Source organism: Cordyceps javanica, chromosome 4 (genome assembly GCF_051103115.1).
Source record: "Cordyceps javanica chromosome 4, complete sequence".
NCBI lineage: Eukaryota > Fungi > Ascomycota > Sordariomycetes > Hypocreales > Cordycipitaceae > Cordyceps > Cordyceps javanica.
Window position 1 is genome coordinate 2,439,275 of NC_139298.1, and position 25,365 is coordinate 2,464,639.

At 54.0% G+C, this 25,365-nt stretch overlaps 9 protein-coding genes across 9 annotated transcripts; 5 read left to right on the forward strand and 4 right to left on the reverse strand.

Moving 5' to 3' along the window:
* Positions 1–3,901: 3,901 nt before the first annotated feature.
* On the reverse strand, positions 3,902–4,537 carry V2A60_006616 (40S ribosomal protein eS10; the record flags this gene model as incomplete). The annotated part of the gene is made up of 3 exons (XM_083257910.1): positions 3,902–3,947; positions 4,014–4,426; positions 4,499–4,537. The coding sequence occupies 3 exons, from the start codon at positions 4,535–4,537 to the stop codon at positions 3,902–3,904; spliced, it is 498 nt and encodes a 165-aa protein (XP_083114036.1).
* A 393-nt stretch (positions 4,538–4,930) lies between these two features.
* Positions 4,931–5,794, forward strand: V2A60_006617 (splicing regulator SDE2; the record flags this gene model as incomplete). The annotated part of the gene is made up of 1 exon (XM_083257911.1): positions 4,931–5,794. One exon carries the CDS (start codon positions 4,931–4,933, stop codon positions 5,792–5,794), a length of 864 nt encoding a protein of 287 aa, XP_083114037.1.
* A 305-nt stretch (positions 5,795–6,099) lies between these two features.
* Positions 6,100–6,651, reverse strand: V2A60_006618 (cytochrome c oxidase subunit VIb; the record flags this gene model as incomplete). The annotated part of the gene is made up of 4 exons (XM_083257912.1): positions 6,100–6,134; positions 6,190–6,253; positions 6,310–6,422; positions 6,588–6,651. The coding sequence occupies 4 exons, from the start codon at positions 6,649–6,651 to the stop codon at positions 6,100–6,102; spliced, it is 276 nt and encodes a 91-aa protein (XP_083114038.1).
* Positions 6,652–6,981: 330 nt separating this feature from the next.
* Positions 6,982–7,442, forward strand: V2A60_006619 (uncharacterized protein; the record flags this gene model as incomplete). The annotated part of the gene is made up of 4 exons (XM_083257913.1): positions 6,982–7,044; positions 7,098–7,113; positions 7,208–7,270; positions 7,327–7,442. The coding sequence occupies 4 exons, from the start codon at positions 6,982–6,984 to the stop codon at positions 7,440–7,442; spliced, it is 258 nt and encodes an 85-aa protein (XP_083114039.1).
* A 239-nt stretch (positions 7,443–7,681) lies between these two features.
* Positions 7,682–8,173, reverse strand: V2A60_006620 (RNA-binding protein; the record flags this gene model as incomplete). The annotated part of the gene is made up of 2 exons (XM_083257914.1): positions 7,682–7,795; positions 7,853–8,173. The coding sequence occupies 2 exons, from the start codon at positions 8,171–8,173 to the stop codon at positions 7,682–7,684; spliced, it is 435 nt and encodes a 144-aa protein (XP_083114040.1).
* A 438-nt stretch (positions 8,174–8,611) lies between these two features.
* Positions 8,612–12,446, forward strand: V2A60_006621 (uncharacterized protein; the record flags this gene model as incomplete). The annotated part of the gene is made up of 3 exons (XM_083257915.1): positions 8,612–8,820; positions 8,875–12,343; positions 12,402–12,446. The coding sequence occupies 3 exons, from the start codon at positions 8,612–8,614 to the stop codon at positions 12,444–12,446; spliced, it is 3,723 nt and encodes a 1,240-aa protein (XP_083114041.1).
* A 452-nt stretch (positions 12,447–12,898) lies between these two features.
* On the forward strand, positions 12,899–14,011 carry V2A60_006622 (GET complex subunit GET2; the record flags this gene model as incomplete). The annotated part of the gene is made up of 2 exons (XM_083257916.1): positions 12,899–13,049; positions 13,134–14,011. The coding sequence occupies 2 exons, from the start codon at positions 12,899–12,901 to the stop codon at positions 14,009–14,011; spliced, it is 1,029 nt and encodes a 342-aa protein (XP_083114042.1).
* A 250-nt stretch (positions 14,012–14,261) lies between these two features.
* On the reverse strand, positions 14,262–15,997 carry V2A60_006623 (uncharacterized protein; the record flags this gene model as incomplete). Its single annotated transcript, XM_083257917.1, has 4 exons — positions 14,262–15,113; positions 15,203–15,455; positions 15,519–15,580; positions 15,677–15,997. 4 exons carry the CDS (start codon positions 15,995–15,997, stop codon positions 14,262–14,264), a joined length of 1,488 nt encoding a protein of 495 aa, XP_083114043.1.
* Positions 15,998–23,937: 7,940 nt separating this feature from the next.
* On the forward strand, positions 23,938–25,245 carry V2A60_006624 (basic helix-loop-helix domain-containing protein; the record flags this gene model as incomplete). Its single annotated transcript, XM_083257918.1, has 1 exon — positions 23,938–25,245. The coding sequence occupies one exon, from the start codon at positions 23,938–23,940 to the stop codon at positions 25,243–25,245; it is 1,308 nt and encodes a 435-aa protein (XP_083114044.1).
* Between the last annotated feature and the right edge of the window lie 120 nt (positions 25,246–25,365).

Genomic DNA, 25,365 nt, shown 5'->3' on the forward strand with positions numbered 1-25,365 from the left:
AAGTCACTGCTTGGTAGTTTGTGGCCACTGTGAGGATGAGGATGTGAATCACGAGCAGCGCTTGGATCATTCGCGGCGAATATGAGGGCAAGGACGCGAGAAGTCGCTTTCACTTGCCAGTCATCCGGATATGATGTTATCTTTTCCGGTTCCGTGAGTTTCTTGGACGTATTTGACAAGCTCAAGGCTCCTATTTCATCATGTATTTGTGCACCAGACTGGCCGCTCCTCATTTGGGGTATCAGGAACGATGTCACAGCATCTTCATCCGCAGTTTTCACAGGCTTTTTATTCCGTTGCCTGAGCATTCTGTACGTAAGAAAGCCGGAAAACAAATCTTTTGCTTTAACGTAACGTTCTTTTTCGAATTTGACCCACCAACTAATCAAGTGGTTATGGCAGAGCGGGGTTGAGTTCGAGATGAGGCCAATGAGCCGTTTGATGATGCCTGAATGCTGGCCAGATACAGGACCAGATGATGGCATAGCCGTCGATCGGTCCTTTTGAAACCTCTGGTGTACGGCTTGCGGTCTGCGTCCAGCTGCATTGCGGTACACCAAACCCTCCAGGGGTAGCTGACTGCTATGTAGAAGTGGATTTTCCAAGATAACGAGTAGAAATCGCAAATTAGCAGGCTGTGAGATAGTATATCGCGGGCGCTTCAGCAGCATCTCTGTGTGTTTTAGAAGCACTCGATGAACATGAAGCTCAGCTTGCAACAGCTCATTCTCCAGGGCCGCCAGATCAAGGTCGGCCTCAGGTTTTGTTGACGCAATTTCCGCAAGGACTGTACGCCAGCCATCCGCAGGCCCGATAATAGTCCGGTACCAGTTATCGAGTTCTGTCCAGTCCATTTGTAGAGGCTTAACTGTTGAGGAACCCCTTCTCGCGTGGCTCGGCTGCTTGGGTTTCGGTGCTGGCGGGGGGGGTTGCGGCCGGCTACCAGTCCACCACAGACCATTTTCTGCAAAATCTCCAAGCAAGAGAAGCTTTGGATCCAACTGACTGATTTGCATGTTTGTTTCAGTATTGCCACGGGGTCGGCTTCGATCCCGCGACGGCATACGCGCCTCTCTTGATGGAGCGGGTTCTCTGGAAGGTACTGGCTTTCTTCGAACATGATGCTCTGGCCCGGCGGGATAATTATGATGCATGAAAGACGAATTGAGGCAATCTGGGGACTTGAAACATTCCATGAGATAGTCCTCCAGTGCCTTGAAGATAGTTGGCGGCTCATGCGAAGTTGACCGGCCAGGGCTTGAGTTGTAGGCATCAAAGCTAGTCCCTGTTGAGTGATTTCCCAACGAAGGCTTGTCCGAATACCCGTATGAATATGATCGTTGTGGTTTATTCATAACCTTAAGGGAACCAGTGGATGGATTCACCGTCGGTGCATCGAGGAATTGGGTTCCAAAACGACGTCTAGAATCGTGATGTGTTACTGCGTCAGGGCCACCAACCGCTTCAGCGTGTTGAGACTGATCTGAGGCCGGTTGCAATGATGGGTCCTCTCCGTGCAATCTTTGATGATCTTCGAGTCTCCTTGATATATGGGAATGCAGACAACGCCTAACAATACTTTTCGTGTGTAGCAACGAAATGGGATACACAGCAGATCCTGATGAGATTAGTATTAATGAAGTTGCTGCCGTAGTGTATACGTACCGCATCCCAAGTCTGCATTTCTCTGCATGGGTCCGGAAGTAGAACCATCTCGTCGGCTAGCCCCAGTCTGGTCGTTACCGTCCGCGGGTTCCAAGTCGTTTACCGTGGCGCAAGTCGTGCATTTAAAGACGGTGAGATTGCTAGGCCAGCGAACACGGCCGCCGCATGTTATACAATTCCCAGTGTTAAAGTCTTTACCGGTGACACCACCTTTTCTAGGCCCATTGTCCATCTGTCGGACCATTGTCCGACCGTCTCTGCGCTCATCTTGATGTTTGGTCTGGTTATAGTATGATGACGATGGAGCAGCAGCAACGTTGGCCATGGAAGGGAACGGGTGGCTCATGGAGCGACTGTGCCTTGTTTGGTTTGGTTTCGGTGGCACAGGTGGTGGGCGATCGGGGGCAGGTGACGTTGAATGCTGAAGACGGCCGCGATCTGCATTACTACTAAGGAAGTCTGTAGGTCTTCCTCTTGGGTGGGGGGAGCCAGCAGACGACTCAGGCTGATATTGGCGATCGCCAAAATCAGGAATCCGGTGTGTCATGGCAGGCATGCGCCGTTGCCGCGGCGAGCAGCTCCTTCTGATACTGCCGAGGTATGCCGAAACCGGGTTGCGAGCGGTTGCCGTTGGGCTCTCCGGCGTTCTGTTGATAATGAAGCAATAGCACCTCGGTCGCACCGGCTGCTAGGAGCAGTCTGCATGTCCAGCTCGGCCGGGAAAGTAGTGCAGTCTTTGTTGATGCTAAGATATTTGGTTGTAGGCGCGCGGGTAGACAAGCTGCGTGCCTGTCGTAGCTGTCTCAGATGCAGGGGTGTGACGTCTCAAGTTGTGTTCTGCGCCACCAGGACATAATTTCTGCCCGTTACTGGTACAGCGCTCTCGATTTTCAAGGGAGTGAGGGACCCTTTTGGTAGTCTCGGAGCCCGAGTGGAAGTACTGGCCGTGTTCTGGATCTCTGAACGAAATATAAATGCCCCGAGAAGTCAAACAGACAATGTAGAGTGGCGGACTTGATGGGCATGAAGATCGCCCAGTGGGGTGGCCGACGTCTACCCTGAACTTACGGCCGTATAATGTGTAGTAGTTTCCTGCCAGCGCCGCCAATGTTGGGCATGGGAGTTGATATAAATGTACTCCGTAAAGAGCCATCTTTCTGTATTTACTCATCACTGTGTTTATAGTGCATTATTTGATTTAGTCTCCAGTAGAAAGCATTATAGCTTGATGTTTCGAGGTATCGAGCCACGTCACCAGAAAATGGGTCAAATAGCTTGACGAGAGCTTAAAATCTTTGGCACAGCCACACAGCTATGCAAAGTATCCATTTCAAAAATGGATCAAAATTGGCAGGGGCAGATATACGAGATCGCTAAAGCACATATTCACTAAGTGTCGCTCAACTAGCCATGTTGAAAGGGATGGGCTCCCCGGGCGGTGGACGCCATATGCCGCTTTGGTCGTCCTCGGCAGTTCGAACACATCCTGCTTTTCTAGAACGGACATCAGGTGTGCCGCGCATAGTGAGGCGCCTAGAGCGTCGCTGTAATCAAAAGAGAACCAACAAGAGCCCAACTTGAGGAGCAGATACGTATTGAGTAGAGCTACGGCTTGTCTAACTCGAGACTTGGAGCTACTACTAGTAACGACGAGCACCCGTTTGGTTATCCACCAAGCCAACTCGCTCCAACCACCAATTTGCCGATGCTCTTTAAAGACAACCAGCACGGAGATCTCCCACGCAAAGTCGGCGAGAGATCAGATCATTTGCAAGCACTATATCAACGATACATCCACGAAACACACATTCGATTGCGGACATCGCACTGTGCATATGAATCCGCATGAAAACCCCGCCTGGATCGGTCTTAACCACGGAGGTCGGAGACAGGTAGCTCTGCGCCGAATAGCCAATCGTTTCCGTTCTCGTTGAGGAACACTTCGTCCTGGTCGTTAGTGGCCAGAACATTCACAGTAGTCTTTGCAGCTGTGCGTCGCTTTCGCAGAACTGTTAATCATTCTTGACACTCCTTTTTTGAATGGTAGTAAATTTTTTTTGGACCCTGATGCAAATCATTCCGAGGTTCTAAGCCTCCAAAACTCCCACCATGTCTTCCCACCCAGTTGTCTCATGATCCGACTCGAAGTGAGATTTGTCCTCCCGTCTGAGAATACATGCCGGTTCCTTTCGCCATGCATTGCAAAACTGATAACCCAACATCATGAATGGTTCGTTTACGAGGGGGGAGCGGCACCGCGGCCACGACCGAATCCACCACGGCTAAGAGATATATTGTCAGTAATCCGTTCCTGGACCGCAAATTGAGTGTCGCGCGCGTTGTCTCACAATTCAGGGTTGAAGCCACCGGGGGCACCACCCTCCTTGCCCTCACCACCCTCACGTCTGCGGTATCCGCCCTCGCGGTCGCCACGGTCACCACCAGGTCGGCGGCCAAAGGGGCGGCGCTCGCGCTCACCCTCACCGAGCATACCGCGGGGAGGAGCGTGGGAGCGCTGCTGCTTGATGTGGGTGGCGGGAACAATCTCGGCAGGGAGGTGAAGCCATTCGCGGAGGTAGTCGAGACCCTCGGGGGTCAGAGTGTAGTAGTAGTACTGCCACGAGAACTGGGTCTTGACGAAGCCGCGGGAGGTGAGGGACTGGCAAGCCTTGATGACGAACAGGTTCTTGACGTCGATATCGGGGTGCTTGGGGAGGTTGAAGTCCTTCGCGGCGACGAGCACTCCCTCGCGGAAGAGGTACTGTATTCAAGGAAGAAAATTATATCAGTATATTTGGTTGTCTCCGAATTGTTTGATTGAAAGGCGGAATACCTCGTGGATCTTCTTTCTGTCGGCCTTGGGAATGAGCATCGTGGCGGTTTGCGTTGGCTTCGGTCGATGTTAGGAGTTCAGTTTTTTCGGACGAGCGTGTAGACCTCAAAATGGTTTACTTTTGTGGGCGCAAGCCCTACACTGACACTCACCTAGCGAAGCTGTGGAGTGGCTCAGTTTGTGCGCGTGGCTTGCTTTCACGTGCTGATAAGATATTGGAAGATGCTGTGGCGCAGTACCCCGTACACCCACTGCAGTGAGTACTAAGTAACATGTACGGAGTAGTGTCCACATGCCGACAACCATCAGCCCCCATAATAATATGGGGCGAAGAATGCGTACTCATACTGTCACGACGGCGGTCGCAACCACAGTTCTTTTTCCAACGCCCTGCTCATTACACTCGCCGGAAATATCGCATAAGGATCAAACATGGACCCCAATCGTATCAACATCTTGGTATCGACTTTCGGCGGCCTAGGCTTACCGCAAACTGTGATCTTGCCTACACACCCTTCAACGACCATCACAGCTTTTCGCCACCAGTTGAACGAGCGCCTGCCTGTAACAACGTCAAGACTCATTCTCACTACCGTGTCCAACAAACAGCTTCCAAACGAATCCGAGACTCCACTCTCCTCATATCTTTCCACAGAAAATGACGACTTTCTGTCCTTGCGTCTCAGCATTCCACTGTGTGGTGGCAAGGGTGGTTTCGGATCTCAGCTGCGAGCGGCTGGCGGGCGCATGTCATCGCGAAAGAAGAAAACGCAGGATGACAATGGCTCAAGCCGAAATCTGGACGGCAGGAGACTGAGAACTGTCAACGAAGCCAAAGCCCTCGCTGAATATCTCGCAATAAAACCTGATATGGACAAGAAGGAGAAAGAGAAGCGTCGCGCTCGTTGGGAAGAAATTGTGCAACAAACAGAAGCCAAAGAAGCAGAGATTAAAAATGGAGGCAAAAGCATGATTGATGGTCGGTGGGCCGAGGATAAAGAAGAAAGCACCGAGCGCACGCGAGACGCGGTTCTCGCAGCAATGAAAGCTGGCACTTATACGGACAATCTTCTCAGCAGCTCGAACGGCTCCAGCTCTGCAGCGTATGAATATAACTCATCCGACGGCGACGAAAATTCTTCTTCTAGCTCCAAAGAGTCGCCGCCACCAGTACGACGTGTAGCGGATAGCAAAGGGAAAGACAAGGCTCGTGCCTTTTTCGGGTTTGACGAGGATGACGAGTTCATGAGTTCCGACGACGAACCGGACAATAAAATTGCAGAGAAAGCAACATAGAGGGGTAGGCATGCTTTATTCAACAAACGGCGCAGGCTGGCCATAGATGGTGGCTTCCCTCAATGCCAAGAGCGTGCGGTCTATTTTTTGACGTTTCGAATTTGTATAGGTGTCTAGCATTGCATCACGGGTCAAAGAGCGGAGAATTTATATTTGTGTTTTGCAAAATAGTATATTTAATAACATTCACCACGATTGATTGCACAATCTATCGGCTTCGCATAGTACACTAGCAGCAAGTGCTGCGATTCATTGCAAGCTCTATTTCGCTCGTCATCCAACAATCGACGCCTTCCTGTTTTCATCTAAGCATCGAGCTTGACGGGGAAGTTACCGCCCTCTATCGTACCATCTATATTAGCAATTTGTATTCGGGCGATTTCGGGGAAACATACCGCGCTGCTCGTCCCAGCGCTGATACCAGCCGGAGGGGCACAGAGATCGGTAAGCGAGCCAAAACTAGATATGGAGTCATTAATACGGTCAGAATCATGTAAGATGTTTATATCTGGTACCTGATGGCATGGAGCAAAGTCCTCGCCCTTCGCAGTAATGCACTTGTGGTAGTCAACGTAGTTCTGCCAGCAATGCTTGGTCTGATTCTGGTTGGGGAAACGGGCATCGGTGCCTAAGAAAGTGAAGGATCAGTATCTCGGAAGCCAGTTGAGAGCGATTGATTCAAGTGCGACGACGCGATCGAGTTTTGTCGACTTCGGGGGAGCGTACCGGCTGTCAACATAATTAGCCTCGGGATCCAATCCGACAATTTTCTCCGCGGTATTATCGGACTTACCAGTAACGAACTTGAAAGGCTTGGTCACAAGCTCCTGCCCGTCCTGTACTTCTTCTTCGGCCATGGTGAATTGATTTAGAGGCGATAGAATCGGGGAGAGACGTAATTGAGACTTGCGAAAGCTTAGGCGGTCGTAACGGGAGGTTTGTTGCGTAGAGGTTGACACCACGAATCAGATGATTCCCAATGCAGAGCACAGTGTGTGCCTCAGGCTTACTAAACCAATCAGTCCACATGGTAAGGCACCCACCACACCAGTACACTCGGCTTAGTGGGTCAAGCTACCAGATTGCAGCACTTCTTGACGAACTCCAAAACATCATTCTTTCTGAATAAACGTTGATAATTGACTGCTGTCGGCTCCCCTCCCCTGCTCAACTCTCCACTCATCAAGATGCGCGCCACTACTGCCATGAGAATGTTCCGACAGACCCCTCGCATGCTGCGACCGGTGCCCGTGAGTAAATATGCCGCTGCTGATTGGACGACGCTAATACCTCGGTCATACAGAAGGAGGACCAGGCTGGTACGTGACGAACCTGTAGCGATTGACCAACATCGACGACCTCAAACGATTGGCGAGATCTCTGAAAGAACTGACAATGACCAACTGCCAACAGGCCACACCATTTCCCAGCGCCTTCGCAAGCTGAAGCAGATCCCCGCTGAGCTGATCCCCCTTGGTACGTTGCTCGAGATGAATTGGATGGCTCGACTCAATATCTAACAATTCCACCAGCCGCTGTCGTAGGCTTTGCCGTTGCTGCCGCTGGCTACTCGTGCGTCCGCAAATTCTATGTCGACAAGAACCTCCGTCTCGCCCGGCAGGGTCCTTCTGCCCGTGCCGACCACTAAGTTTGGAGCTAATAGAGGCTTGACGCCAATTTCTTTTGTTCTTGTACGGAAAGGGTAGCTGTATATGTCTAGGAAAATCAGGCAGGCACAAAATAGAGGCCAGGCCATTTTTATCGTCACTCTCAATACTTCAGTGCGTGAAGGCTGATGAATTTGATATGTTGAATTGCGACCCCGACGCCAACGCTATTGCTTGAAAGATCACTGTGCTACTTCTAAATGCAGATCCCAGATTACAGTCATTGCTGCTTAGGTCCGGCTACATCTAGCTCCTCTAGGCCTTGCATCGGATCTGGGCCAGTTGGAGCCTGCACGTCACCTTCACCTTCGGCATTTCCTGCCAACCAACCCTCCTAATCAATTATTAGCGGGTCAAATTCGTAAACTTTCTTCGAAAGACCATGGCGTACCTGATCCCAGATAGCAGTTTTGCTACCAAGGCCTTCTTGAGCACTTTTGGGCGCCTTAGCTTGGGACACTTTCAATGTTCGGCCAAAGAACTCTGCTTGATCCATGTTGTCAATAGCTTCTTTGGCATCTGCGCTGTCTTCAAACTCGACATATGCGAAACCCTTATGCGCTTCCACCGAATTGGAGGTATCAGGCTTCGGTAGTTTTACTTCAACGATTTCACCGAACGGGATGAAGGCGTCTACTACATTGGCGTTGGTCACTTGCGGTGCCAAACCACCGACGTAAACAGTTGCTTTCCAGCGAGCTGCTTCTGACATTATGAATCGCGACTCTTTGTGACGTAATGCCTCAAGAAAGAAAATAAAAATAATAAAGAAAGCTGAATTTCCCAACCTTTTCAATCAAGCAGAAGCTTCCTCTCCAGGAATGGATTTCATTACATTTGTATCACGTGACGAGTCATAATGCCCCACCTTCCTTGCTCGCGGCCCAGGAACACGTCTCGACAAGGGGAAGCTTCCAAGTGCCTGCAATCTGGCATCAAACTTGACTGGATTTCGGTTACATCCAGTTTCACCTACCTTTTTTTCCTTTGAAAAAACAATTAATGCCTTCTGCTGGCAGAAGCTAAGAGGTCAATTGCTCTTAGTGGCCGGCGCCAATTTCTGGCATTACATTGTTTCCCAAGCATCAGCATCTACCGAATCGAATAACCGCTCCTTGGTCCCGCCCCGATCCCTAACGCCCCCGCCAACATGGTGCGCCTACGAGATATTCCACGAACGGCCACCTTTGCGTGGTCGCCTGGTGCTGGCAGTCCTCTCGTGGTCACTGGTACACGTGCTGGTGCTGTCGATGCTGATTTCTCCGACGAGAGCAAGCTTGAGCTCTGGGACTTGTCTCTGGACGACCAGGAACAGGGGCTAGAGCTTCAGCCTATTGCTAGCATTGCCACCGATGCTAGGTATGTCAGGTAGCTACTTGATAGCCGCGCAACTCACTAAATTTTCCGAAATAGATTCTATGACATTGCATGGAGCCCTCCAGATGCTGATCACCCCAAAGGCATCATTGCTGGAGCTATGGAAAATGGGTCGCTTGATCTTTGGGACGCGGCCAAATTACAAGCTAGTGGGACCGATGCCTTGATATCGCAGACGACAAAACACACGGGTGCGATCAAAACGCTTCAGTTCAATCCTCTTAAGCCGCAAATCTTAGCCACCGCGGGTGCCAAGGGCGAAATTTACATCTACGACGTCAACGACATTGCCAACCCCTTCCGCCTTGGTAATGCTGCCGCGCGTTCTGATGATATCGGATGTCTTGCATGGAATCGCAAAGTCTCTCACATTCTTGCTACTGGCGGAGCAGGTGGTTTTGTCACGGTGTGGGATCTCAAGACTAAGAAGGCATCTCTCACATTGAACAATAGCCGCAAAGCTGTCAGCGCCATTGCGTGGGACCCCAATAATTCCACGAAGCTTCTGACCGGCACGCCGGATGACAATAATCCAGTCATTCTCCTGTGGGATCTCCGTAACTCCAACGCGCCGGAGAGGACGCTACTGGGCCACGAGCAAGGCATTCTGTCGCTCTCTTGGTGCCCTCAAGATAGCAGCATTCTACTCTCCTCTGGCAAAGATAACAAAACAATGGTATGGAATCCTCTGACGGGAGAGCGCTACGGAGAACTTCCTGAAGTCACGAACTGGACGTTTCAGACACGCTTTAATCCACACAATCCCAACCTCTCTGCTACTGCTAGCTTCGACGGCAAGATCACGATCCAGACTCTACAAAACACGAACCCCGACACTTCGAAGAATGCTATCGACAACAACTTGGATGGCGCCGACTTCTTCAGCGCTGCCCAAACGCAACCTCAGGGTGCCTCGTGGTCACTAAGCAAGGCACCTCAGTGGTTTGAGCGCCCCATTGGTGCTTCATTCGGGTTCGGTGGCAAGATTGTTATTTTCAAGCCCTCACCGGGCCACGAGAGATCCTCGAAGGTTATTATTTCTCAGTTCTCTGCCGATTCCGACTTCTCATCGGCCAACGAGAAATTTCAAGAAGCACTTGCCTCTGGGGACTTATCTTCGATCTGCGAAGAGCGCATGGAGCAATCCAAAACCGAAGAAGAGAAGGCTGATTGGAAGGTCATGCAGACCCTGATTGGTGAAAACCCCCGTGGTAAGATCGTTGAATACCTCGATCTCAAGGAAGAGCTTAGCGAAGAGCCAGCGTCCAAAGAAGCCAAGGCGGAAGGCGTGGAAACTGACGAAAAGAAGTTATCCAACTTTTTCGATGGTGCTGATGGAGACGGAGATGACGACGAATTTCTATCTGGTGTTGCCGCGACCAAGGGTGCCAAGACTGACAACCCATTCCACCTGTTTGCTGATAACGATACGACTGTGGAGAGGCATATCACAAAGGCACTTATGCTGGGTGACTTTGCCAAGGCCACCGACATCTGCCTGAGGGAGGATCGCATTGCTGATGCTTTCCTGATCGCCAACTGTGGTGGTCAGGAGCTAGTTGACAAAGTCCAGGCGGCTTATCTCTCCCGCAAGACCGGATCGCCTAGCTACATTCGTCTGCTCGGATCCGTCATCGAGAAGAATCTTTGGGACGTCGTATATAACGCGGACCTTCAGAACTGGAAAGAGACTATGGCTATAATCTGCACTTTCTCAGATCCCACCGAATTCTCTGATCTTTGCGAGGCTCTCGGTGATCGCATCCATGAGAGCGGTGAGCGTCAAGATGCCTCCTTCTGTTACCTAGTCGGTTCCAAGCTCGAGAAGGTTGTGCCTATTTGGACAGCAGAGCTAGAGGAGGCCGAGCAGGCCGGTACTAGGGACCCTTCACAGGACTCAACCTTTTCCGTCCATGCGAGAACCCTACAGAATTTCATCGAGAAGGTTACAGTCTTCCGCCAGGTCAGCAAGTTTGTTGACAACGAAACGAACGAGTCTGCAGGATGGAAGCTTGCCGCTTTGTATGACAAATACACCGAGTACGCTGATATTCTCGCTGGCCATGGCCAGCTCGATGCTGCCCAGCGCTATCTTGATCTTCTGCCTAGCACATATCCTGCTGCTGAAGGAGCTCGTAGTCGGGTCAAGCAAGCTACCCAGAAAACGACCAAGGCTGCCGCTAAGATCGCCACGAGAACATCCAGTGCCAAACCCCAGACGCAGTCTTCTTACGGGTATCCTACTCCCCAGCCGCAGCCTCTGGGAAACCCTGGTGCTGCTAATTTATACAGCAATGTCAACTCCATCTCCACGTCCCAACCCTACCAACCGTTGCAGCCACAGCAGTCGCAGCAACCCCAACAGCCATCTTACGGAGGAAACCCGTACCAGCCATCGGGCATGTATCAGCCACCTGCCCAAAGTTACACCTCTCCGGCTCTGCCACCCGTTTCTGGACCTCCTCGCAGCGGAACCCCGACTATATCGACAATGCACAGCGCGCCTAAGGATAGTTGGAACGACGTTCCTATAGTGACGAAGGCTGCACCTCCCAGACGTTCCACTCCAAGCGCACCCCCCCCAGTTGGTCCATATGGTGTCCAGACCAGTCAAACTCCGCCTGGGCCTCCCGCTTACGGTGCTCCCCCCAAAGCCAGCCCTCCTCCGCCCCCTCCCAAGGGCTCTGCTCCGCCTCGCGTCACCTCGCCTCTGGCCGGACTTCCTCAAACATTCCAGGCGCCGCCCCGGCCTTCTTCTGCGGCTAACCAATACGCCCCCCCTCCACCGCAAGTTGGTGCTAGCCCTCAGTTGGCTAACCTTGTGACACGAACTGCCTCCCCGTACAATGCCCCTCCGGCTGGCGCTCCTCCGTCGAACAGATACGCTCCGGCGCCTGCTGCACAACAACCTAGTCCTGGTCCTCCTGTAGGAGGATATATGCCGCCGCCACCTGCGGGTAGCAACGCTCCGCCTGCCAATCCATACAGCCAGTTTGCGCAACCGCCAGCCGCGCCGCCCGCAGCAAGCCCGTACGCGCCAACAAACAACTACGGCTCGTCTCACGGCGCTGGAGCGCCTCTTTCCACCTCGGGCCCTCCTACTGGACCGCCACCCATGGGCCGACCTGGACCTCCTCCTGCTGGCGCTACGCCCACGCCTCCCCCACCTAGGGCCGCCGCAGCGCCTTCACCGAAGGGCAAGCATCCACCAGGTGATAGGTCTCATATCCCTGCCAGTGCTCAGCGCCTCGTTGAAATCTTGACTGAGGATATGCAGCGCGTCGCAGCAAAAGCTCCGGCTACATTCGCACCTCAAGTCAAGGATACCCAGAAACGCCTAAACCTACTTTTCGATCATCTGAATAATGACGAGCTTGTGTCGCCTTATAGTGTATCCAAACTATCGGAAGTTGCCGATGCGCTCAAGTCTAAAGATCACGCAACGGCAGCCAAACTGCAGGCCGAGCTACAGCGAGAGAGGGTTGAAGAATGCGGCCAGTGGATGGTAAGTTCTCGGCACTCAATTCAAGTGAAAATAAAAGTAGCTAACATTTCACTATCAGGTTGGCCTGAAACGTCTGATTAACATGAGCAAAGCGACACCTTGAAAATTCGATGCAACGAGCTACAAGAGAATCCTGATGTGTTGTTATGTGGATGATGATAAAAATGCTTATGGAGAGGGAGGTCACTCGTGCTGTGTCTTAAATGAAAGTAGTAATATAAGCCTCTTGAAATTATCATATTCAAGTACGTGATAAATCGTTTTCCAGTTTGGAGTTCTTGTGAGCTCCGTGGATGCAGTCGCATGCGAAAAGGTAAACGTCAAGAGCCCTCGGGCAAGTCGAGGTGAAGCTTTGGGCGAGGGCCCACCTGGCTTTTCTGGGAAGCTGGCTGTCAAGTCCGCCACCACCAATGAACGAACACCATCACTTTGATTTTCCAACCGACCACACCTACCTACGCCGGTCTTGATCACCCGGTGTTGAACGAAAATTACACAAGCGGAATAAGAAGGAGCACTCTTTCACATCGATCGAAACATCACGACGCATCAGTTATGACGGAGGGCGTATCGTCATCAAGCGATGTCGCCCAGCGAGCCGCGGAGCAGGCTCGACTGCGCAAGGAGCGCCGCGAGGCCAAGATCAAGGCCGGCGGCTCTGCACGCCTCGACAAAATCACCGGCATCGGCGGCCGCGTGGTAGGAGGTATGACCTACTCGAGCCCTCCACATCCGTCCTCAGACAAATCCGGCGCGTACAATGTTGTGTACTGACCACGTCTTTCCCTAGACAATGACCAGGCCGCACCAGAAGCTCCCCCGGAATCGACGACAACGACGGCGGCGCCGGCACTGAAGCCCGTCGGTGCCGGCGATCCAGACGAAGTGGATATCTCTGAGCACTTTTACACCCCAGGGGCCGCACGCCTCGCGGCCCAGCAGCGGCGCCCCGTGCCGTCTCCCGCCGCTGGTGATGGCTTCCCTGGCCTGCCGACAGACCTGACAGAGGAGCAGCACGAACAGTTGCGGCAGATGATGCTTGGCGGTGCGCCGCCCCCTGGCGCAGAGGGCATGACCGGCGCCGGCGGCGAAGACGACCCGCTCATGAAGATGATGTCGCAGATGATGGGCGGCGCCGGCGGCGGTTTCCCTGGCATGTCTGGCGCGGCCGGTGCTAACGGACCCAATGCCTCGCCCTTTGCAGGAATGATGGGCGCGCAGCAACCGGCACCCGGGCCGGATGTGTACAGCACCGTCTGGCGCGTCGTGCACGCGCTCCTCGCGCTGGGCCTAGGACTATACATTGTGCTGCTGACGCCGTTCAACGGGACCAAAGTTCAGCGTCAGCTGGCATTCAAGCTGGCCGCAGACGAGAACCCTGCCGATGATGCCGTGGCGCATGACGGGCTGGACGCGGCCAAGAAGAACTTCTTCTGGGCGTTTGCGACGGCGGAGGCGGTGCTCCTCACCACCAAATTTTTCCTCGACAAGGGCCGCGCGCCACCGCCGGGCCTCCTCTGGTCGGTCGCCGGCCAGCTGCCGGCGCCGTGGCGGGGCTACGTGGTGAGCGTCATGCGGTACGGGCAAATCTTTACAACGGTGAGGACGGACATACTGCTGTGCGCGTTTGTGCTGGGCGCGTGCGCGTGGTGGAAGGGGCAGCTCTAAATTAGAGGAGAGTTCGTGTGGCCAGCTGAATCATGTATAGAATAGCGGATGAAATAACAATTTAGATTGTGAGCCATATACATCGTTGTTATGTTTATTAATGATCAGTAATTTTACACATTTTTGTACAGATCCGCCCCTACACGCACTGATACTCATGGTACCCCTCGACACTGAACTCGCCCTCCAGCATCGCTACCATGCCACTGCGTCATGCCGCATCTTTGACCGTGGCAAAACGTGTGTCTTGTTACTCACGGAGGACGTAGCCAAGCACGCCTCCGAGCACGCCGCGTACGCGGCGCGGGTTCTCCAACACGCAGGTGAAGACGACGGCCGTGCTGGCGGCAAACACCAGGGTCTCGCGCCACTGCTTCTCCTTGGGGTACTGGCGGGGCACAAAGGTGCTGAGGGCGCGGGGCGCGACGAACAGGCCCATGTCCTTGCGGCGGCCGGCCGTCTCGAGGAGGACGCTCCAGCCGCAGAGGAAGCAGCCGGTGCCGACACAGAGGTTGCTGTCGAGGCGCTGGCGGGCGGCGGTGTCGGTGCCGACGAGCAGCGGGCCGACGCGGCTGCGGGCGAGGCACACGCCGTAGTAGAAGAGGGTGATGTACATGGCGAGGAAGGCCGAGGAGCGCGACGCGGAGCGGAGAGCGCGGAGCAGTCGGGCGCGGGTGGGCGCGCCGCGGCGCAGCTGCAGGGCCAGCGCGAGCGGCAGGTACGTGTACATGGACCACTTCCAGGAGCGCGCGAAGCGACTGAGGGCGTGGTACTCGCAGGACGGGCCGCAGCCCATGTGGACAATCTCGCAGGGGAGCGGGATCTGGGTGACGGGGTCGCCCCAGCGCCGCGGCAGGCCGTAGTCGTCGCACATGTCGCCGACGAGGCCGGCCTGGCCCGTCTCGCGGCCGTAGACGAGGGCGCCGAAGTGGAAGCGCCGCAGGGCCTCAATCAGGCGCGTGTCGACCTGCGCGGCCGAGGTGATCCATTTCTGGTACCCGCGCGGTAGGTTGTCCGGGTAGTAGAACCAGGACCACATGATGAAGGCGCAGGACGAGACAAAGACTAGCGGGTCGGCCATGTACTGGATGAAGGATTCGGTCTGGAGCGCAGGTGGGCATGGGCTGTTAGCGGTGATGTGACGACAAGCTTCACCCTTGTTGTCCGGGTGCCGGGAAGCAGCGAGCGTACCTTGGACCATTTGTTGGCCAGCTGGCGGCGGGACCGGCGCTGTGACCAGAGCTCGCCGACAATGACGTCGGCAGCGCGTGTGGCGGCGAAGAGGGTGAGGTCCATGGTGCGGCCGGCCATCTTCCGGCAGCGAAGCTCTTCCTCCCGCTGGGTTCTCCTGGCCGTGGAGTGCCGGCGAGGCGCCGTGCCCTTGGTGTGTAAGAGCTTCAGGCCAAACCAGCCGGCAAGGAAGCTACATAGGAAACGTGCCAGTCTAGCAAAGTTGGTCAGTTGCGGAAGTGCACAGAGAGAGAGATGCTCGATGGAAATTACGTACCGTAACCGTGAGGTTTCGCTCAATCTCGAGCCCAGACTGGCAATGACACTGTCGAGCGGTTTCTATGCGGAGCCTCAAAGGTTAATACTTTGATCTTTCGGCTTACTCAAAGCTGAAAAGTTTCCAAAAAAATAAAACGACTTTGCAGGAGACTTTACATGTAATAGAGATGTTCCGGCCACAAGAACGGCGCAAAAGGTCGGGAACCGTTGTGGATCGAAGCCGGAGCGCAGGATGTGGCGAGCGCCAGCGAGGAACGTGGGCTCGTCCTCGGGGTCGGCGGGGAGGAGCTGCTCGGAGTTGCGCCGCAGTTTGAGGATGTGCTGGACGGCCAGTGTTAGCAGCCGGGGCGCAACGGCCGAGGCGTATCCCAAGACGTAGGCCCGGATGACGGGGCGGAGCGCCGGAGGCACCGCCAAGGCTCCGGGGCGCGGCACGGCCGCGGCACGACTGCGGGACGGTGTGCTGCGCTGAGACATTGGGTAGCAAGTAGAAAGGGAGTGGCTTGAAAGCCGAAAGCTCTAGTACCGGAGCTTGAGGATCGCACACAATCCAATCAAGTGGTCCGCGTAACGGTGACAGAGGGGGCTGGTAGTCGCGGTGTTCGCGTAACCACCAGTGACAATAATAGGTTGGCGGGCCGAAGAGCCGACGCCCAAATAGCAGACCGGGCGTATCTGACAGTGGTGGTGGAGGGGGGGGTGAATAAGTGACCAGTGAGCTCTTCGGCGCAATGCTACATGAGATTGGATCTTCCAAATTCTTCCTTGCGTATAGGCGTGTAATTCTTGCGCGGCGCCTTCTCGGCGTTGCAGGCCTTGGTTGCGGATGCGTACTCTGCAGGAGACGGCGTCGCGCAGAGACCACCCAGCAGGATTTCGGGAGGGGTTCGAGTGCCGAATATGTGGGAAGGGAGGGTTTCGCAGGCGATGCAGGTCGGAGATGAGATTTCTCCTTCTTCTTCTTCTTCTTTGCGCTGATGCAACAATCGTCGAATGGGACAAGGAAATGAAGCGGCGCAAGCTTGCCTGGGTTGGACGGGAAAAGCGGCACTGCCCTGCCGCGTTGTGGTTTTGACGCGCGACCGCCGTCTGCGCCACCACGGACCAAACAAAAAAGGGAGGGGTATATAGCAGGTAGGCAAATGTACGGGTAGAGGGCAGGCTTCTTGATTAATTGGGCTGCAGAGTCGGCCACTTGAGGGCGCGGTGGCGTGGCTAGAGCAAACAGAATCCCTTCGAAGAGAAGAAGCTGGAGGATGGGGGAGAGGCAGCAAAGAAGGGGCGGGAAATAGGAGAAAAACTTGAAGGCTCAAAAATACGGTGATATGGGTAAGGGCATTGGCATTGCTTAATTTGAACGGGATGAGGCTGACCAAATTGCCTCGGGTTCACGACAGTGGACAGTGGGGGGTTTCGACCAGCAGTCGTCTTTGGACGGAGGCACGGAGGGAGGGTGCCTGACAGCGGGCTCAGCGGGTATTTTGGTGGACTTTCCAGTGGACTCTCGGAGGTAAGGTTGCGCTATAACTGACCTGAAGCTTGGCTTGTATTCTGGCTCGTTAGTAGTTGGAGCTGCGCTGGAGTTGCTCTCCAGTGGGCTGAAATGACCCAGTACTAAGTAACTGTGGTCCCTGGCCATGGGGTACCTAGCGAGTGAGTGCCCGCTTGCCCAAGCTCCGATATAAAGGTAGAAAGCTTGGCGAATTTTGCTCTTTGTTTGCATGTGAAAGCCCGTCTGAACTATTCTACATAGAACGCGTTGTTTGGCTGCCAGCTGCCCGTCGTCGTCGTCGTCGTCGTCGTCGTCGTCGTCGAGCAAACGGCAATCTACACGCACGCCAGCAACAAAACACGAAGCTGCAAATTTCATCCGTGACGCCGCAACAAAGCAATCATGCCCTCCAACAGTTGTTATCTGCATGCGCAACATGAAATTGCAGCTTCGAGTTTGATGCAGTATCATGCCGACGCACGATGATGCAGGAACCCCGGTTCAGCTTCGCTTCCCATTGAGCCTCAACCAACGCATACGGCAACCAACAAGACATGTACCAAACTGTTGCAAGTCTCCTCCTCTACTTACGATCTCCTTTTCTTGGGGTAAGTAGGAGGCGGAGGTTTTTCTTAATTTCTTTCGGGGGGAAATGAATCTGCACAATGCAGCCCAGTCTCCAGCATCGCCGTGCATTAGAGCGTCTCCACGAATGCAATCCCACCCCACCACCACTTGTTATAACTGGTACAGACTCCTCGACTCCGTACCCTGTTAGCCCGTACATACATACATACGGAAGAAAGACCGGAAATCTTGGGTCTCGTGCTCCTGTCGCCCGGCCCCAGCACCACCTGACGTTGCGCCGCGGTCGAGCGGGCAGTTTGCCAGACCTGGCGAGGCTCGCCGTCCTCCCGTCTCGGGTGCCTGGCGATCCACCAACTAGTAACTGGCTTTCTCAATGGCATTGTCCATGTGCGCGTGAGACGAGACCATCATCGACGGCGCCATCCCGTCTTCTATAGTTCGGCTGGCTTTCGGTATTACAATCAGCCCTTTCTGTTCTGTTAGCTCTCTCTTTTGCACACACTTGACACACGCTCGTTCCCTACCCTTGGGGGACTCGAGCGACCCTGTCTCGGAGTCTCCATACCGACGTACATACAGCCAGCCAAGGACCAAGGAGCGCGCCTGACAGCCCTGCCTGCGCAACGACAGGACGGCCTGCCCGGCCAATATTCGTTTCGGCTGATCTGGCCCGGATGGGCCCTTCGTAGCCGGTCGAATGCAGCAGTCTGCGCCGAGGAATGCACCACAGCGAGGATAGCAACGGTTCCGAAATCATTTCTCCTGCCGCAGTAGCACTTTAGCAATGCTACGAGTAGGGTGATAAGAGACCGGAGTTATAGGATGTCAAGCAAGAGAGCTCTCGTCTAGACAGCAAGTCGCAAGACAAGTCAAAGCGGCTAGGCCGCTGACCTACCCCAGCCTTTGGGCAATGAAGGATGGGGACTCGTACTACCGTGTCCGGCTGTCGCTGACTTGGCCCTCGCCGCCCGCGAACCTCCCACTCGGGGGTCATAATAATCTACCAACGCCACGCCGCAAATAGTCCAGCCCCGTCGGGGACGGCTCTGACTACACTGAAATTGTGGCTTGTATGCCAAGTAGTCAATCCTACAAGGAAAGGACGGTTGCTGTTGACAGCAAATCAAATCAATGACAGTCCATTATGGTTGAATTCGGGATCAACTTGCGTGTCAAAACTCACAACAGCTTGTGGAATCAGCATGATACGCCAGCAGATGCACGCATCCCCCCCCCCTTGCGCCGTTACCTTGTCCGCCAAGGCCAAGCCATAAACAAACTCGAACTACTCAGTACTCCGTGGCAAGAAAAAAAAAAGGCACTCTCCCATTCCGCAATGGAAGAACCCACCCCCGCAAGCCAGTACTAATAAGTAGACGAAAGCCGTTGGATCTGTAACGAGAGATTGCCTCCAGGGGCGGCCTTATGCAGAGATCTGGGGAAGAGGAGAACGAAGATACGGATGATGGAGATCTTGAAGTGAGTAGAGATTTGTATTTTTTTTCTTTGCATCTGGTCAGACCTGCCACACCCGCTCTGGAGTGAAGAAAGGGGATTTGTTGTATGGGAATATGCAGTTCCATATTAGACTGAAAGAGAGGAGAGGGGGGGGGGGGGGGGTCGATTTGTGAAGCGACGAGTTTCAACATGAAGGGAGCCTGGGAGGAGCTGCATCTAGGCTCGGATCCTGAATTGAACGGCATGAAATAGAAAACGCAAAACTCAAATAGGAATCACAAAGTCGGCAACTTTTGGTGCCATGCGACAGAGAAACGGAGTTGAACTGGTCGCCCGTTCCATGCGGCCCTCCTCACCAGCCATCATGTTATGGCTCGTTTACGGAGTACACTACAATGTAATAATACAGAGTATTTTGCTCGAGGTCGAACTGCTCAAGGCTATCCAATCATTTGACAGAAGAATAGCCAATGAAACACAAGAAGAGTCATATTTGTACGGGGCGACGGGATGTCTCGCAAATGTCCCTTTCTCTTCCGCCCATCCATGCAAGCCATTAGGGGCCACGCTTCGTCATGGACAAGGAACTATTCGGAGGGCAGAAGCAGCCTCCCCCGAGCCAGACTGAGTTATAAAGGATGATGACTTTGCAAAGTGGTACTGTGATCGTCGACGGGCTGCCGGGTCATGTCGGAGAGGAGCTCTGCCCTGTGGCACGAAGAACCAACCCCAGAACAAAACGGGAAAAAAAATTCGGGGTAAGCATGTTGTCGCCGGATGGTGGTGGTGGTGGTAGTGATGGTCACTGGTCGTGTGGTGCAGTGGCGTCTGGTTCATTTCGGGGGACAAAAAGGGTTTAGCGCCGGCTGTGCCTCATGGCAAGAGACGCCGGCCGAGGAGAATTGAACAAAGACGGGGAAAAAAGCATGTGAAATTGAGATGCGTCCTGCACTGTATCTGTACGGAGCAAGGACATGGGGAGCGTCCCCTCCCCGATAGCTGCATGACCTCGCAATGTCGATTGACGAGAACGCGAGCAACGAGGCGTTTTCCCCACTTTCGACCCTGTTTGGGGAAAGAGAAAAATACCCATGACCCCTCCTTTTCTATTCCTATCCTTTTTATTTTTGGGTATTAAATTATTATTGCCCAGTGTCTGGTTGGCTCTGTGGTGTGTGTTGTGATGCGTATTGCTATGGTATAAAAAACCGAAGAAAAAAAAGAACAGAAAAAGACGCCGCGCCGACACTGGCCTTGAGAGGGGGAGGGCTTGTGTTGGAGTAAGATTTTTTTTTGTTTGGTGATCCTTTCTGGGCAAGTTGACCATGAGGAAGGGCTGTATTGTTAGTATCAGTTACGCATAGAAGCAAAGAAAGCACCGTCGGGGCAAAAAAGGCATGAAATGAAAGGAGGGGATGGTGTTGCGGCGGCGGCGGCGGCTAGTTGCCTCGGAATCTTTGTAACGCACTTGTAGTTTACATTAAATCAACACCATGCCATGGAAGCACGCTAGATTTCTTCTCCCGAGATGGATGGCGTGTACAGTTGCGGTACTTGCCAACCTACTAGTTTTAAAAAAAGGACGGAGGGCAGGAGACGACGCACTTGATGCGCAAGCACAAGACCAAAGGTCTCGCAACGGACTCTGGATCGGGCAAGGGGTTGTCTCTTCCGTGCGGCTTCTAGCGTGGACTCGAGGGTTCTCCCCTTTCGTGTTGCTCGGACGTTGTGGGAATAATAGGAATAAGAGGAGAGGAGAAGAAAAAGGAGTGTTGCAGACATGGTCCCTGGCTATTATCTGCAAGCCGGGGTTGGTGCCGTCATGATCGACTCACAAAGACTTACAAAACAGGGCCCCCCCTGGTTCCGAGAAAGGCTGGCTGGCAGGCTGGGGCTGGCTCATCAACTGGTTCAGGTAGATGAGTGTATGAAGGGGCTAACGTGCGGACAGTCAGATACAAAAGCCGAATGTCCAGCATCGGGTTGGCTCGTCATGGGAGAAAAACAGCTTATTAACTTGTATGCTGCAGTACGAGACGTTGTAGCTTTTGTTTCTTGCACGACCTCTGCAAAGAAGACTACAAAGAAGAAAAAGAAAGAAAAAGAGGAAATATGTATACGCAGGCCCTCATGACTAGGCGCTAGCCCTTGGGCAAAGTTCATCGGCGTCCAATTTTATATTGTGCCGTGGTGCGCGTGCGTATGTGCGTGCGTGTGCGTGTGCTTGGTCGTCCGGTCTGAGTGAGTGCACGTTTTACGCCAACGCAGGTGTGTTGTACGGAGGAGACGGAGCGGATGCCAAGCTTTGCAGCGGACGGCCGGGACAACCAACTGACAGATTGTACTGAGTACAGAATATCTATCCAGGTAAGTTGGTAGTTGCACGGCACAGGCAGCACAAGATTCCAGGCTCAGTATTACTGGCACAAGATGGTCAACATAGTTGCACGCAAAAATGATGATAATGTCGAAAGGCAAATACAAGAGGTCGTCATATACTAGGCAGCTAAAGCCAGTAGAAGAGTCTTCACCCTCTCCTCTCTTTTATTCCCCCCCCCCCCTCGTCGCTTGTTCCCAGATCCAAAAAAAAGGTGTTAGTTTGCATAACATGAACAGCCCATGTTTGATCTACTGATACAACGACGAGGAGAGGCCCACCACCCCCACTGCCATCTCGGGGGACGAAAAAGTGAGATGCATACCATTGTGGCAGGATGAAATGAGTGAGTTTAACAAAAGAGAGAGAAAAAGAAAGGAAAAAGGAAAAATATGTATTTCCAATCTACAGCAATTTGGAGAGAAAATTGAAAAAGAAAAAAAGAGGCATGGCCGACCACTTGGCAAGGTTTGGCAAGCAAGCAAGGTGCTTACGACAGGCTAGGCTCCATGCTCCCCCCCTGTAATAAGTATTGCATCTGGACGGCGACCCCGCCGACGGTGAATCCACTGTACTGGCCGGTAGCGAGGGCCGGGGGAGGTATCAGTAGGTGGAATGGAGGGGGGGGGCCTTTTATTACTAGGCACTGCCCTGCACCGGATTCGGGGAACCATTTAGGGTTTTTTCTCTCTCTCTCTCCCGCTTCTACGGCCGAGACCGCCACTATTGGGCAACGTGGAGGAGAAAGAGGAGAAGGGAGGAGAAGGAGATGAGGGCCCCGGCGGTGGCGAGAGCGGGCATGACGGAGCAGAGCCTCAACATGCAAGGTTTACGAAAACGAGCAGAGAGGGGAGCATCTACTGAGTACTTACATTGCTACCTAGACAGGGAAGAGGACTCGACAAGAATAAAGAGTAGCAAGTGAAGTGAATTGGGGAAATTCGCTAGTATACTGTGACTACCTAGGCTGGCACACGGGGTGCATGTAGTGACGACAGTGGCCCTCCAAGTGGCAGGTAGGTTAGTGCCTTGGTGCCTACTGGTTCTAGGTACTGAGCACTACAGGCACCTAGCCTCAACCAGTAAGTGACCTTTACTACCACACACCACTGACCACTCAACCACCAACTACTGCCACCACCACACACGCCACCTCACACGCCACCCACCGCCTAGGCCGCACCCACTTTGACGCTCCCCTCCCCTCTCATTCCCCGCCATGCTGCCCCCATGAAATGAATGATCAGAGAAAAAAAAAAAATCCCCACGCTTTCTCATCCGCCCGCATCTCGCCAACGTCCACCCAACGACGTCGAACTACTGCCAACTAATGAACCTTGCATAGAGAAAGAGAAAGTGAAAGACCTCTCTCTCTGTTCTCCTCACCCCTCCTCCTCCCCGCCTTCCCCCCATCTGCTCACATCGGCAAACGCCAGCAGCCAAGGAACGATGACAACCAAAAAGGAGGACACAGGCTCTACTTACTCGTAATTATCCCAGCTTTGGGCCCTTTTAATATCTGCCCATGCCCTCTTCCTCCTCGGCACGTCTGGTTTGGTCTCTTTACCCCGGATTTTCCTTTTCTTCCTTCTTTTTTTCTCCTTCTTCCCTCTTCTTACCATATCCTTTTTCATTATTCTTTCTTGCTCCCTTTTCCTTCCACCCCTCCTTCAGGCCTGCTTTCTACAAAGCTCCTCCTCTCGACCGACAGCGACTGTCGCGGTCTGAACCCAAATTTACCTAGCTGCCTCGACATCCGCCGTCCAGTTCCTTCTACGCCCTGGCCAGCAGCCACTAATAAGTTACTCGGGCAGAGGTACCCCCAAGTACTTACAGCACCCACCGTTCTCCGTTTTCCGTTTTCCCTACTGGCCACCTCTGCTCCTCCTTTGCTATTACAGCGCTCCGCCCGCTGAAAACCAGCCCACTCAAGGGCCCCCGGCTCATCCACCACCCACTTGCCACTATACCTACCACCAACCTTGGCTACTGCCCAGTCGTCTCTCCGGCCTTGGTCAGCCCCAAAGTCTCTCCGTTGAGCCGCCCGCCTCTTCTTATTTTTTTTTGGCCGTCCTCCCGCCATCGCCATCGCCGCCGCCGCCCGCCGCCCACACTGTCCACCTCCTCCCTACTAGAGCTACCTGCCCTACTAAAAAACACTGCTGGCCCTTTCTTGGTGCAACGCCCTCCCACCGGGACCGTCACATCCACTTTTTCCTCTCGTCACCATCCAGAGCCGCATCCATGCTCGCCGTCCAGCAGCCTCCCAGGATGGGTTCTTCACAGCCCGATTCAGATCCCTTTCTGCCCTTTGGCTGTAAGTATTCACCTTCTTCTCAATTCCTGGCCCCTATTTTGCGCCATCTGCTTGAGCTTTCCCGCTCGTCATTTTCCGCGGATGCGCCGCCGTCGTGGCCGCCGCCGCGCCGCTGTCCAATCCTCCCTCGCTATCCCGAACCGACCTCCCGTTGCTGACACAAGGTGCTCTCTCTTCTAGACTCGATGGACCAGAACCAAGATGGCCTCCTCGATGCCCCCGACCCTGCCGGTGCGCCGCTCCTCTCCGAGACCGACACCAAGTTCCTGAGTTCCTTCTTCGAGGACATGTCCTCGGCACAGTACAACATGCCCTCCTTCGGCGAGGGCCTTCACTTCAGCGACGCCTGGTTCGACCTGCCTCCTCAGTTCATGGGCACCGCCACCTCTTTTGGTGCTCAAGCATCCGCCCTACCAAACCCGGACGCTTTTCTCGGTGAACACGTCGACTTCACCGGGAGTGTCAACTCGGGACCCCAGCTCATGCGGCCCCCTTCGGCCCCAATGACCCAGCAGCCCCAGGCCCAGCAGCACCGCCAAGTCTTCCACCATCAGCAACACCAACACCAGCAACAACAGCCACAACATCGACACCATTCCGACGACGTTCTCAATGCAGCAGCTACCCTTCTTCAGAATAACAGCTCCAGTCCCCGTTCTAATGGCAGGGTCAAAGAGTCATCTCCAGGTGCTCGACGGCCACTCGGTCCTCCCATGGGTCACCTTCGCCACCAGCCCATGGACGAGTTCAAGGAAGAGAGCCAAAGAGATATAGAAAACGAGGCTGACAACAATACCTTCACCCACTGGATGTTTGGCTCAAAGGACCGCCAAGGTTCCAGACAGGCGCAGGTTAACGAGCTGCACTGGGGTTCCGACGCCAACTTTGGCAACGTCCAGGGCTATGTTCCAGCCCCCAACAAAGAAACCGTCGACGGCCACCACAAAGTTCAAATGCAAGTCCTCGGCTGCCTCGAGCCCAGCAACAGTGTCCCCAACACCCGCAGCGGCAGTCCGACTGTTGATCCCCAGCGGGTGGCCCCGCTCCAGTCCACGGGCCTGGCCGAGGATGCCGACGCTCCCCCCCGCAAGCGACGCAAGAGCCGGCCACAACGAGCTGGCTTCGATGATGACGATGACGACGAGCTCTCCGCCAAGACTGCTTTCAAAAAGTCCAAGAGCCCACAGGGCAGCAACGGTCTGCCCTCGCCGCCCGCTGAGTCCGCCGCATCCCGTCGCCGCAAATCCGGCGTCGGCAAAGGACCCCGGGAAAATCTCAGCGAAGAGCAGAAGCGCTCCAACCATATTCGCAGCGAGCAGAAGCGCCGCACCCTCATCAAAGAGGGCTTTGACGATTTGTGCGAGCTCGTCCCCGGTCTCAAGGGCGGCGGCTTCAGCAAGAGCACCATGCTCACCATGGCTGCCGAGTGGCTCGAGCAGCTTCTCCAAGGCAATCAGACCCTGGCTGCACAGCTTCAGGGCATGGGCCAATAATATACTTCCAGCATTGGCCCATGTTTTCCCTCATGCGAGTTTTCTCTCATCTGTTATGGCTTTACGAATGCATGTTTAATATCCGTACCCATTTGTTGTACTGGATACTCTACCTACCAT